A 14,410-nucleotide genomic window follows, 5' to 3' on the forward strand; every position below is an offset into this window, starting at 1 on the left:
TGGGGGGGGGGGGGGCGCGCCTGGGTGGCTCAGCTTGTTAGGTGTCTGCTCCATCCTGGGATCAAACTCCAGGTCAGGTTCCCTGCTCAACAGGAACCCTGCTTCTCCTCTCTGCCCCTCCCCCCGCTTGAGCTCTCTCTCTGTGTCAAATAGATAAAACCTTTTTAAAAAAGTAATTTTTGCATCAAAAATGTATTAGCCTTAGCATATGAATTCAGCACAGCAACAAAACTGTAAGTAACAGAATTATGAGTAATTATGTCCATATTGAAAGGCTTTACTATATTTAACAATTTTGTAAGTTCAGTCCACAAAGCTTTACAAGTTTAAACAGTCAAATCTACCGCAGATGCAAACAGCTTTACCCTGTGGCTAAGACAGAAGGTGCAGACAAGGCCCTCATCTGGGCTCCTCACTGACTGCTGAAGCCTCAGGACACCCTACCTAGGGTGGGATCCGACCCTCTCGCAGGAGAGCCACGCCTGCACGGCAGGGCCCAACTCCCTGCTCTTTGCAGCCCTCCATCCAGTTCCCTACAGCATTCCGACTTCTCCATTTGCTTCTTAATCATTAGAATATTCCCAATGAAAGCGGTTTATTTATTCAGTTGTCAAAAACTAACGGTAAATGAATACATTTTCTGACTGGCATGAGAACGGAATTGCACAAAGGAGGCAACCTGAACAAGGTACAGATCCTAAATCTACCTCAGAAAAAGTGGTGCTCTGTGACCTAAATTTTACTCACGAGTTTATGTAGTTCAGCCTTTGCAGGTAAATATTGCTGTGAGTTACTGTAAAAGCACCCAAGTAAAATTTAACAATTATTCTCAAAAGGTTAGCAAATATTTTAGTGTCCTATTACCACTATAACAAATTACCACAATTTAGTACCTTAAAACCAGACAAATTTATTACCAGATTTCTGGAGATTAGAAGCCCCATCTAACTTCAAGGAGGCTGGCTTTACTATAAGGCTGTGTTCCTTCAGAAGGCTCAAGGAGAAAAATCTCCCTCTTGCTTTTCAAGCTTCTAGAAGCCACCCCGCATCTCCTTGTTTGAGGCCCCTTCCGGCACCTTCCAAGCCAGCACCCCAGCATTTCCCGCCACTCTGGCCACTGCTCATCAACACACCGGTGCCTCCACGTGGCCTCCCCAGCCTCACTCTTATGAGGACCCCATGGTTTCCCTGGGCCCGCCTGACTCGTGCAAGACAACATCTCCACGTGAAGACACGTACGGAACTATGTGTGCAGAGAAGCTAACACATTCACAGGTTCTGGGGAGCAGGACCTGGGCACTCTGGGGGACACTGCTTGGCCACCACCTTGAAACCTGTGTCTCCCTAACAGGACCAAGCAGGGCGGCAGGAGCTATAGCAGGTGCTAGGCACTGACCTGGTGGTAGCACTCTCCACTTCTCTCGGCATTGGCGAGCTCCTGCAGTTCCTGAGAAGGGTCGGCACCCGGAGAGATAATGATCAAGATAGGTTCAATTTCCAGTGTCTCTTTGTAGAGCCGTTTGAGATTTAGGGGGAGGGGGGACAGCTCTTTCAGCCCTGGAAGACACGCGTGAAAGACATGAAAATTGCAAAGCAACGTGATTCAGACCAAGTGTATTCAGACCAACTACAGGACGTAACAGGGAACATAGGTGACTGATAATCCCGTACCTGTTACAGTTTCCTCACTGTAAAATCAGTCACTCACTAGCAATAACTACCATCTCTCTGAGTGCTTCCGTCAGCGCCAGGCACGCTTCTAACCACTCTACACCTCCCATCTCCGCAAGTCACTGCAACACTGAGAGCTGGGCACGCCGGCGGCCAGGCCCAGCGCAGGAAGACACACCAGCAGTGCTGTGCTTGTACTGTGCGGTGTTCTGCCTGCAAGACAAGACTGAACCCCGCTGCCCATCCATACTGCTCCTCATTCACTCCTGTGGCAACGTGCTGTGCACTGGGGGTCAGATTCCCACATGATCTAGCGAACAATGTCCCTGCCATGCATTACGAGAAGTGGTATAGAATGAAAAGAATATTAGAGACAGAAATATATGAGCTCTCAGGTTAGCCAAGTGACCCTGTACAAATCACTAAAAATACACTGTGCCCTGGTTTCCTCAATTGTAAAACAGACGTAACACAACCCGTAGGTCATTTGGGAGCAAAACAGAATATAATAATAAAAACACATTCCATTTCTCTGACGCTCTGACGTTCGTCAGCAGGAGGAGCATCTGCTTCCGGAAGGCTGAACCCGTATGCAGGGGCTTCCACAGGGCGCGTTTGCTTCTGGAGGGAAGAGCCAGACTTCTCAAAGGAAGAGGGAGGAGGGGAGTTAAGATGGCGGAGGAGTAGGGGACACCTTTTTCAGCCGGTCCCCTGAGTCGAGCTGGATAGGTACCAGACCAGCCTAAATAACCACGGAATCAGCCCAAGACGCAGGATGATGCATCCGGATCTCTACAAATGAACATCTCCAGCGCTGAGTATTGAGGTACGAAGAGGGGAGCTGTAAACCGTGCACGGATATCGGAAGATAAACGGAAGGGGGAGGGAGCCGCCGCGTTTGGGCTCCGGGAAGCGGCAGCCACCTGCACGGGGGAGCGGGCGGACTCGCGGTCGGCACCCATGAAACAGCAGACTGAGACCCTGAACCGGGTGCGCGCGCCACCAGGCTTCTCACGAAACTCCGGAATCGAGGTGTGCTCACCGGCATGACTGAGACCGGGAGACCCGGGAGCACGCGCGGCCGGTGAGCTGGCGGCATTAGAAACACAAAGGACAGGACAGAGCGAGGCGGCCGGTGGCTGGCGGCATTAAAACACAAAGGACAGAGAGCGCCTCGGCCTGAAGGTGAGGGCAGGGTCGCTTGAGTTGTGCGACATCCCGAGGCCGGCTGCAGGGTTGAGCAGCACCAACAGTAATAGAGTTAAAGTGGCCAGAACATCAGTGGAGAAGCGGGACGCAATCCCTCTGTTCTGAGACAATGCAGCTCTGCTGCTCTGACCTCAGAGAGGCACGCGGCCGCCAGGAAACCACCCAGAGAACAAAAGCCTGGAAATACCGGCTCAGAGAGTGCCCATCCCCATCCTCCCTCGCAGGGGACAGAGACTCTAACCAAACAGGGTTGCCTGCCTGAGTATCGGGCCGGCAGGCCCTCCCCCAGAACACAGAAGGCAGGCTGAAAATCAAGAAGCCCACAACCAGGGGCGCCTGGGTGGGCGAGTCATTGAGCGCCTGCTCTCCAGCGAGGGCGGATCCCAGCGCTTCCGGAAAGGTCCCTCGCGGGCTCCGCTCTGGGAGCCTGCTTCTTCCCCTCTCCCACTCCCCTGTTTCTGTTCCTCTCTCTGTGGTTGGCTCACATAGAATAAATAAAATAAAATCTTATAGAAGAAGCCCACGCCTCTAGAGATCCCTATAAAACAAGGGGCACGGCCTGGGACCCGAGATCAATAATTTTTGGGCTCTGGACAACCCCGAACCTCCCTCATTAAAATGACAAGAAGAGAAGCCCCAGCAAAGAAAGAAGTGAGTCAGTGGCCTCTGCCACAGAAGTAACGGATATGGATGTAACCAAATTATCAGAAATGGAATTCAGAGTAACAATGGTCAAGATAATGGTAGACCTCAGAAAAAGTATTCAGGAAAATATTACTGAGAATATAGAATCCTAAGGGCGGAAATGAGAGCGAATTGACAGAAATTAAAAATTCTATGAGCCAATGTCAGGCCAAAACTAGAGAGCTCTGAGCGGCCAGGGTCACGTTAGGGAGGAAAGGGTTGTGAATTGGAGGATGGGTTAATGAGGAAAAAGCAAAAATAGAAGATGGTCTTAAAAATCAACACGCCCACAAATGTTGGCTACAGGGAGATTACTGACTCAATGCGCGATCCAATGGTGGAGAATCATCGGCATCCCGAGGGGAGTGGAGAAAAACAGAGTCTAGAAGAGATATTTGAACACATTGTAGCTGAAAACTTCCCCTACATCTAGCAAGGGGAAACAAAAATTTGAAATGTCAAGAGGCCAGAGAGGGACCCCTCCCAAGCTCAACCATGACAGACCTACACCACGTCACGCTCTATAGTGCATTCGCAAATATGAGATCCAAGGATACAGATTGATAAGCGCGACAGGCAAGAAATTTCTCACGCTACCAAGGCAAAAGCATCAGAATTACGCCAGACCTGTCTACACAGACCTGGAAATGAGAAAGGGTGTGGGGAGCATTTTTAAAAGCTCCTTCCAGAGAAAACATTGCAGCCAAGATCCTTTTATCAGCAAGGCTTGTCATTCAGAATTGATGGAGAATAAAGGACATTTCAGAATCTGACAGTCACTGGCCAATTCTAATCCCGAAACCACATCCTGCAGGGAGGTATTACGGGGGTTCTAAAAAGTAAAAAAGGCCCCAAAGGAGTGATACAAAACAGAAAGTCACAGCCAATACAAACAAAGACTTTACTGACAACAACATGGCAGAGGTAAAAGCATATCTCTCAGTACTCAGCCTTAACATTAATGGTTTAAATTCTTGCTTTAACGCTCCCACAGGGGTTGCAGAATTGGATAAAAAGAAATGACCCATCCATTTGTCTGTCCTACAAGAGACTCATTTCAACCCAAAGATGCATTCAGACTGAAGTAAGGATGGAGTACCATCTTTCAATCGCAAATGGACCTCAAAAGAAAGCTGGGGTGAAGCAATTCTCATATCAGATAAATTGGATTTTAAACTACAGACTATAGTTAGAGATGCAGAAGGGCACTACATTATTCTTAAGAAGTATTCAACAAGAGTGGATATGACAATTATAAATATATATGCCCCCAACAGGGGAGCAGCAAGATAACAAGCCAACTCTTAACCAGAATAAAAGATATCATAGATAAAAATACCATTAATAGTAGGGGGACCTAACACATCGCACTCTCAGAAATAGACAGAACACCCTGGCAAAAACTAAGCAAAGAATCAAAGGCGACAATGCCATACTCGACAGTTGGACCTCTTAGATATATAGAAGACTATACCCCAGAACCAAAGAATACCACATTCTATTCTAATGCCCATGGAACATTTTCAAGAATAGACATGTTCTACGGGACACAAAAACAGGTTCTCAGCTGATACCAAAAAGATGAAATTATCCCTGCACTATTTCTCAGACCACAAATCTCTGAAATTGGAACTCAACCACAAGGAAAAATTTGGAAGAAACTCAAACACTTGAGACTAAGAACCATCCTGCTCAGGAATGACTCAACTAAACCAGGAAATCAAAATCCAAATTAAACAATTTATGCGGAGACCAATGAGACATATGAAAATACAACAGTCCAAAACCTATGGATACTGCAAAGGCAGTCCTAAGGGGGAAATATATATGCTATCCAAGCCTCACTCAAAAGAATAGAAAATCTAAAATGCAGTTTTTATATTCTCACCTCAAGAAGCTGGAACAGCAACAGAGGGACAGGCCTAATCCAGCACAAGGAAGCAGTTGACCAAAATTAAAAAGCTGAAATCAATCAAGCAGAAACCGAGTACAGTAGAGCAGATCAACAGGACTAGAAGCTGGTTCTTGGAGAGAATCAATAAAAATTGACAGACCACTGGCAAGACTTTATCCAAAAGAAAAGAGAAAGGACCCGGATATTAAAATGGTATGAATGAAAAAGGGAGAGAGTCACTGTGATGAACACCATTGAAATTGGAAGGATTATTAGAAATTTATTCCAGTTTGGCTATATGCCACAAACTAAGCAATCTGAAGAGATGGAGTCCTTCCTGAAACCATATAAACTACACCAAGATTGAAAAAGGAAGAAATTGATTTCTTAAACAGGCCAATTAATTATGAAGAAATTGAGTCAGTGATAAACAGCCCCTCCCAAATAACAAACTCCAGAGCCCGGACGGAGCCTTCGGGAATTCTACCAAACATTCAAAGAAGAAATAATACCCATATTCTCCACCTAAAGCTATTTCAAAAATAGAAACAGAAGGAAAGCTACCAAACTCATTCTATGAGGCCAATATTACCTGTGATCCACAAACCAGGCAAAGACCCCCTCAAAAGGAGAATTACAGACCGATTTCCCTGAATGTATGGACTGCCAAAATCCTAACAAGATACTCTGCTAATAGAATCCACAGTTCATTAAAAAAGGATTATCCAACACGATCAAGTGGGATTCATCCTCAGGATGCCAAGCGTGGTTCAATATTCGCAATCAATCAGTGTGATACATCAGTATCAACAGAAAAGGACCAAGAACCATATAATTTCTCAAGTCGATGCCGAAAAAGCATTTGACAAATACAGAGCTCCTTTCCCCGCATTAAACGCCCTGGAGAGTGTAGGAATAGAAGGTACATTTCTCAATCTCAAAGCCATCTATGAAAAGCCTACTGCAAATATTATTCTCTACATGGGGAAAAGCTGGAAGCCTTTCCCTTAAGATCAAACACGACAAGGATGCCCACTCTCGCCTATTATTCAACATAGTACTAGAAGTCACTGCAGCAGCAATCAGACAACAAAAAGGGATCAAAGGTATTCAAATCGGCAAAGAAGAAGTCAAAATGTCTCTCTTCGCAGACGACATATGATACTATATGGAAAAACCCAGAAGCCACTCCCAAACTATTAGAAGTTATAGAGCAATTTCAGAAGTACATTGGGGATATTCAAAATCAATGCTCAGAAATCAGTTGCATTTTCTGTACGACAACGAGAAGCAGAAGAAAGAGAAATCAGGGAATCCATCCCAGTTTACATTAGCACAGAAAACCCATAATGCTTACCTTGGAATTAACTTAACCAGAGCGTAAAGGACCTTTAAGAAAGCTATAAATCACTCTTAAAAAGACATTGAGGAAGACATAAAAGATGGAAGATATTCCATGCCTCATGGATCGAAGAAGCAACATAGTTCAAATGTCCAGTACTACCCAGAGAACTCTAATTTCAATGCCTACCCCGAATCAAAAATACCGAACTTCAGAACTGTGATAAAATGTCGTTTAAATTGTACTGAACTACGAACGACCCGAATCCCAAGAACTGCTGAAAAAAACAAGCTGGGCACAAATGCCGAGTTTGGCTGCTACACAAAGCTGTGATCACAAAGACAGCATGGTACTGGCACAAAACAGACACATAGACCAATGGAACAGAATAGAGAGCAGAAATGGACCCTCAGCTCTTTGGGCAACTAATATTTGATAAAGCAGAAAAACATCCCGTGGAAAAAGACAGTCTCTTCAGTAAATGGTGTGAAATGATTATTACTATGCAAAAGAATGGAAACTTGACCACTATCTCACACCATACATAAAAAATAAAATCTCAAATGGATGAAAGACCTCGGCGTGAAGGACGGAAGTCCATAAAATTCTAGAGGAGAACATAGGCAGCAACCCTCTCGACATCGGCCAAAGCAACCTTTTTCATGATACATCCCCAAGGCGAGAGAAACAAAAGATAAAATGAATTTATGGGACTTACATCAAGATTAAAAAGTTTCCTGCACAGCCAAAGGAAACAGTCAGAAAACTAAGAGTTCTACTAGAATGGGAGAAGATATTTGCAAATGACACTACAGATAAAGGACTGGTATCCAAGATCTACAAAGAACTTCTCAAAACTCAATACACGGAAACAAATAAAACAAATAAAAATGGGCAGAAGATATGAACAGACACTTTTCCATGAAGACATAAAAATGGCTACAGAACATGAAAAAATGTTCAAAATCATTAGCCATCAAGGAAATTCAAATCAAAACCACACTGAGATACCACCTTAGCCAGTTAGAATGGCAAAATAGACAAGGCAAGAAACAACAATGTTGGAGAGGATGTGGAGAAAGGGATCCCTCTACATTGTTGGTGGGAATGCAAGTTGGTACAGCCACCTGGAAAACAGTGTGGAGGTCCCTTAAAAGTTAAAAATTGAGCTACCCTATGATCCAGCCATTGCATACTGGGTGTTTACCCCAAAGATACAGACGTAGTGAAGAGAAGGGCCATATGCACCCCAATGTTCATAGGCAGCAATGTCCACAATAGCTAAATGTGGAAGGCGAGATGCCCTGCAACAGATGACTGGATTAAGAAGTTGTGGTCCATATATACATGGAATATTACTCAGCAATCAGAAAGAATGAGTTCTCAACATTTGCTAGCAACATGGACGGCACTGGAGGAGATAATGCTTAGTGAAATAAGTCAAGCAGAGAAAGACAACTATCATATGATTTCTCTCATCTATGGAACATAAGAACTAGAATGATCAGTAGGGGAAGAAAGAGATAAAGAAAGGGGGGGTAATCAGAAGGGGGAATGAAACATGAGAGACTATGGATTATGAGAAACAAACTGAGGGCTACAGAGGGGAGGGGAGTGGGGGAATGGGATAGACCGGTGATGGGTAGTAAGGAGGGCACATATTGCATGGTGCACTGGGTGTTATACACAACTAATGAATCATCGAGCCTTACATCGAAAACCGGGGATGTACTGTATGGTGACTAACATAATATAATAAAAAATCATTATTAAAAAAAAAAAAACACATTCCATTTATTCAATACCTACTCTATGACAGGCATTATGCCAGTTATTTATTTTACACATAAGAAAACTAACAGTCAAAAGACTGAATGTATTGCCAAAGGTCACCCAGCAGCTGTTAACTGTTTTCAACATAATTCACCTGAATCTGAAACTCATAACTACAGAGTTCTATACAGACAAGAAACTGTAATTTTGCTATTATGTTCCAATCTCTTTTACTAAAATTTAAATGTTTCCATGATTAATGTATTTAGTAAAAGCCAAGCTAAAGAAGACCCACTTTAATTACTAATCAGAATATACTTGTTTGAACTGAGCTGAAAAGAGGAATATGACACAAGAATTGAAAAACAGATTAGCAGAAAGGAATAGAAGAGGCAAGCAAGGCGTCCCTAAAGCCCCAAAAGTAGAAATAGACAATATTGCACCTTAGAAATTCTAAAATCGCTGGAGAAAGACATTATTAAGGATTTCTGTAGCCAGCACTTTAAATATAAATTCAACACGCCTCCAGATGGGCCAAAGAAGGCCTTTCTAGGGAACCATGCTGAAGAGACTGACTCCACACCTGCTCCACTCCCCTCCACTCCTGACAACAGCAAGTCGTCAGGATGAGTAAGAACTCTCACAGGCAGAAGTATTCCTAATCCCCACTCAATCTGCCCCAGCTGCCTCGGAAAGTTGTCGAACTGCTTCTAAGGGCATATTGTATGAATTTTATTACCTAAGCTGATGTTGCTAACATCCATCCTGTTTTAAGACCTAATCAAAAAGCGTTCTTAAGTACTTGTGGCAATGTAATTAGACAGGCTCCCGTTCACTCATTCATTTATTCGTAAACTCAATAAACATTCTAGGCCAATTAAATGAACTGTCTGATATAGTATGCATCAAAAGTCTTAAAAATGTGTCTGGCCTTTGACTCAGTAATTGAGACTATAATAATTTAAGAAATAATTCTGGACGTGAATGCAGGAGCGGGTACCAAAGCCTCACTGTAGCTGTTGATAATAGTGAAAAACCTGGGGGAAAGGTCCTGAGGACTGAGTAATTTCTGACAGCCATACAATGGGCCTGAAGTCACAAGAATGGTGAGTCAAGTGATTATTTACTAAAAATCAGATTACTCAACTTACAACATGATTCCATAGCATACTACAGGCACATTCCTGTGCCCAGAAGGAATAGAAAGGTGTGCATTATAATGTTAAGAACGATTATCTCAGGACGATTGGACACAGGTGCTTCTACCTGTCTTCTCTGTCTTCTTGTAGAGTTCTACTTAAAGGTATTCTGTGATAAACGTCAGAGTATATGTGAAGATAGGTTCCTATAAAATAACTACCAACTGAACCATATGTTTTATTTGGAAATTATATGCCAATATAAAAGTTACTACATCATTTCTTTCTTTTTTTTTTTAAAGATTTTATTTATTTAGTTGAGACAGAGAAAGGGAGAGAGAGAGAGAGCACAAGCAGGGAGGGTCAGACGGAGAGGGAGAGGGAGAAGCAGACTTCCCGCTGAGCAAGGAGACCGATGCGGGGCTTGATCCCAGGACCCTGACATCATGACCTGAGCTGAAGGCAAGACGCTTCACCAACTGAACAACCCAGGCGTCCCTAACACATCATTTCTTAAATTAACAAATACAGACTACAAACTCCATGAGGACAGGAATCCTGTCTGTTTTGTCATCATTCTATAGGCATACTCTTAGCATAAATTCAAGTATTCCTTCTAAAGTTAAAATTCCAAAGATAAACAAATGTTCATTAACTCATTTTATACATATTTCAAAGTAGTGGAACAGTCTAGATTAGAGAAAAAAGTTATGAGGAAATATACCATTTTATGATAAGTAATGTTCATGTTACTTGGAATTCCATGTTAGCCATTTTGCCCACAAAACTCCCAATAAAGTAAGCCCACTGCATTTTAGTTGAACTGATCTATACATACAATCATTGGTTTTATTAACCCAAGTACCTTTGACTCACTATATCACTAGAACCGATAGGGTGAATCATCCAAAACTATTCAATGAAATTGGAGAGCCACAGATGTTCACTGCATTGTGAATTATCACAGGATAAAACTACTGAAAAATCACTGGGATCTTAAATTTTGACCAGGCATTTGTAAAAGGTTATCATTTCTTTCAAAAGAAAAAAAAGAAAAAAATGAGTCAAAAGAAATAACTTACACCTTTACTGCATTTTATTTTACTCCGCTAAAATACCAAAATCATAAAAGAAGAAATAATTTACAGTTTAAAAAAGAAAGAATACCAATCCTGCACTTTTTAGGTATGTGAGTAAAGAAAGTAACAAATTAACATCTATTATAGGTGTTCAGTACAATAGATTCATTCTTCCTCACTCATCGCATCCTCCCCAACACAGAGACGGACGAGCTGCCGGTGTACCAAGGTATACGTCCTTTATTAGCAGAAAGGACGACTCCAGACACGTACCACAAACATCAAGAGAAAGAAAGAAAGCTGACCACCACTATCAAAGCCAAGGTGCATCAACCAATTAAGTGGGAAGAAACGCTTCAGAAATGGAATAATACTCAAGCCGAGAAACGAACAAAACGTCCAGCGTTTTGTGGTAGGCAGAGTGCTACGTGCGTCAAGATTCCTAACCAAGGTGCTGCCGCGAAGGCACTCTGCTGGCACGTTACGGTTACGACCCTGAAACATCAGTCACCTCCGTGAGCCCAGCAGGCCAATCTCATGCCTTGGATCCTGAACAGCAGGTGAGCTTCTCCAGCTCAGGTCAGAGACGCAGCAGGAGAGAGCAGCAGGACAGATGAGGCGGACGGGAGAGCAGAGAGATCCAAGTCTGACAAAGAGCCCTTCTGCCCTTGCTGCCTGTGACCACGGAGGAAGGGGCCGCGAACCAAAGAACCCCAGCGGCCTCTCCAAGCTGAGGAGGGCTCCGGGACAGGAGGGAAGGAGGACCTCAATCCCACAAGGGATGCAGCTGCTTCTGTGAGGAGCCTGAAGGAGTCTGGAGAGGACTTCGTCGTCCCTGAGCCTCCTCCCGTCGAGCCTCATGGGGCCAACATCTGGATTTCGCTTTGTGTGACTCGGAGCGGGGAAGCCAGGCCAGCCCAGCAGGCCCCTGACCTCCAGAACCGTGAGACAGTACGCAGATGTCGTCTGAGGCTGCTACTTTGTGACGAGGTGTTACAGAGGCAACAGAAAATGAATATGCATGTCCTTATGTCCTTCTCCTTTCCCCCCAGACAGGACCCGACGAGACAGACGGAGCCGCGGAAGCCAGGCTCCCCGGATGGGACGCAGGCACGCATCAGGGAGGGGGCTCTGAAGCAGGAGGGCCGCCCGGCTCACACGGCCTCTTCCACAGAGGGCCTCCCCGCAGCTGCCGCGGCGCCTTCCAGGGCCCTGTGCCTGATAGCCTCGCACGCGCAGCCCAACTCCTGCTCGGAGCAGTTACTGAGGAGAGTCAACATTCGATTGGAACGACTCAGGTCCGAATATGAGCATCTGGTAACTGCTATTTTAAACAGTAATACAGCAGATGGGGCCAGTATATGAAAGCTTGGTTTGGAGGATTAAAGTGACATGTCTAAAAGTTTTGAGGACTGCCCTATCTTGAAACTGACACTACTTTCACAAACACATTTTTTAAGTTACTGTTTGAAAGTTTATAGATTATAAAAAGGATTGCTAAAACCTAATAAAAACCTTTCCATATGAATGATGCTTGAGAAATTACATTTGAAATCAAATCTTTAGAATTTGATTAAAAAGAGATAAGTGCTTGTCATTTTCAAGCAATTTGAATTTCTAAAACTTATTCATACACTAAAAACTCCAATTTTATATGAAAACTGTATTAATAAAACCATCTGACCAAATACAAAGTCATCCAGCCATATACCAGTATATATAACTTTCTCTTAAAAATAGGCAGAATATGATTTTAGAAGTATATTAAACTTTCAAAGCATTTGAATATGTGAATATCATGAGGTTTTTAGGTAATGCCATTAAACCTTAAATGTCATCTAACCTGGAGGTGCAACAGTACCATAGCAGAAGTATTCCAAAGAGTTGGTAGAAGGTCAAACTACAAAGTCACTAAGGAAGGTCACCTGCAATGTGGTACAAACAGGTACATTGTTAAAGACTACAGGAGTGAGGAAAGAATAGACACTGAACAGCCTCTCAGGAAATGGCCTTGTTCTACTGAAACTTGCACTGAGTTACAGAAGCAGACGATAAATATATGGATAAGCCAGAAACACATCAGATAGTATTGGGTCCTAAATAGGGACTTAAAACAGGCTGATGTGTTGGTGCTGTCTGGCGGCCTGGAAAGACCTCTCTGAAACGGCAATGTTATAAATTAACACCTGAATGTCACAGAGGAGAAGAAAGAAAGAAAGTTAAGAAAGGAAAGAAAGGAAGAAAGGAAGAAAAAGGATTCAACACATCCATGCAACACCTGGTGCTCCTCACAACAGGTGAGGTATGCAAGTGTAGAATCACTATATTGTACACCTGAAACCAATATAACACTGTATGTTAACTATACTTGAATTTTAAAACAATATTTTTTTCTAAAAAAAAAATGTATTAAAGGGAATAATAATATTTACTATTGGAGAACTAAGAACTATTAGGTCATTGGAAGATGTCCCTCTATTAAAAAAGTCTTCAGAAAAGAATCCCCAAAAAAGAGGGACAGCACAGAGCAAATCGATGGTGCAAGGTGCTGAGGCTGTCTCGGCGCTGAGGCCCAGGGGCAGGAGAGGATGGAACAGGATGGGGTCAGAGAGCCAAGCGGAGTCTCATCAGCTTATACACGGAATCTGGAGTTTATCCTAAGTGTTTTGAGAAGATTTTGGAGATCTTATGCAAAAACGGAGATGATTTGGTTTCAGTTTTTTAAAGACTACACAGCTGTACGAAGAGAACAGACTGGAAAGGAAGCGAGCGCTCAAGCAGGGAGACCAAATAAGATCAAACATTTCCACGCCTCAGTTCCAGAAGCTATTTAAGGCCTGAGGCACAGCCATAAACAACACAAATATGTGCCCTCATGTGGTTTATATTCTAGCTGAAGATCAGACAATTAATAACAATATGTCAGATGGTAGTCATCGTTACGGAGGAAAACAAACAAGGTAAAGGAGTAGGAGTATGTTATTTTATACACAGTACTCAGGGAAATCTTCACCGAAAAAAATGACATCTGAGCAGAGAAGTTGGGAAGATAATGGGGGAGGGAGAGAGCTCTCTTGGAACAAAGGACAGCAAGTGCAAAGGTCCTGAGATTGCAGAAACATGCTGGGGGTCTGGAAAAAGAGGAAAAAAGGGCTATCACAGTTGGGAAGGACTGGAAGAGGGTGGGAGTGGAAGGAGATGAGACCTCAGGGGGAACAAGGACCAGAAGACCTAAGACCCTTTAAGACACAGTAAGGACTCAGGAAGGATGAGGTGCCGTCACAAGACTTTGAACTGAGGAGCAATGCGACCTACCTGGTATTTTAAAGGCACGCCGGCTGCCACGTTGAGAATAAACTGGGAGTGGGGAAGCAACGAAGCCTGCAGAGCAGTCATCCTGCTTGTGAGAGAGTGGCTTAAACAAGGTGGGGAGATGGTGATGCAAGTGTGAGAAGCGGATGCTGAACATATGCTGAGGACAGAGCCAAAGCTGCGCAGTAACTGAGGTGAGAGAGGACAATCGTGTGCGTTCGGTTGGTAGCAAACGACACAAAGTAAACTAACTGAGAGCAAATTTTAGAGATGGAGCCAAAGAACTGGCCGGCCGATGGAGTGTGGG

At 43.7% G+C, this 14,410-nt stretch overlaps 1 protein-coding gene across 1 annotated transcript in view; it reads right to left on the reverse strand.

Annotated features, from left to right (window-relative positions):
- DYNC2H1 (dynein cytoplasmic 2 heavy chain 1) overlaps window positions 1-14,410 on the reverse strand; it is a 299,576-nt gene that overhangs the window by 123,096 nt on the left and 162,070 nt on the right. Inside the window, exon 76 of the mRNA XM_040631281.1 lies at window positions 1,397-1,557. Coding sequence (XP_040487215.1) covers window positions 1,397-1,557 — 161 coding nt within the window. The remainder of the gene's footprint in view (window positions 1-1,396; window positions 1,558-14,410) is intronic.

Source organism: Ursus maritimus, unplaced genomic scaffold (assembly GCF_017311325.1).
Source record: "Ursus maritimus isolate PB19 unplaced genomic scaffold, ASM1731132v1 scaffold_16, whole genome shotgun sequence".
NCBI lineage: Eukaryota > Metazoa > Chordata > Mammalia > Carnivora > Ursidae > Ursus > Ursus maritimus.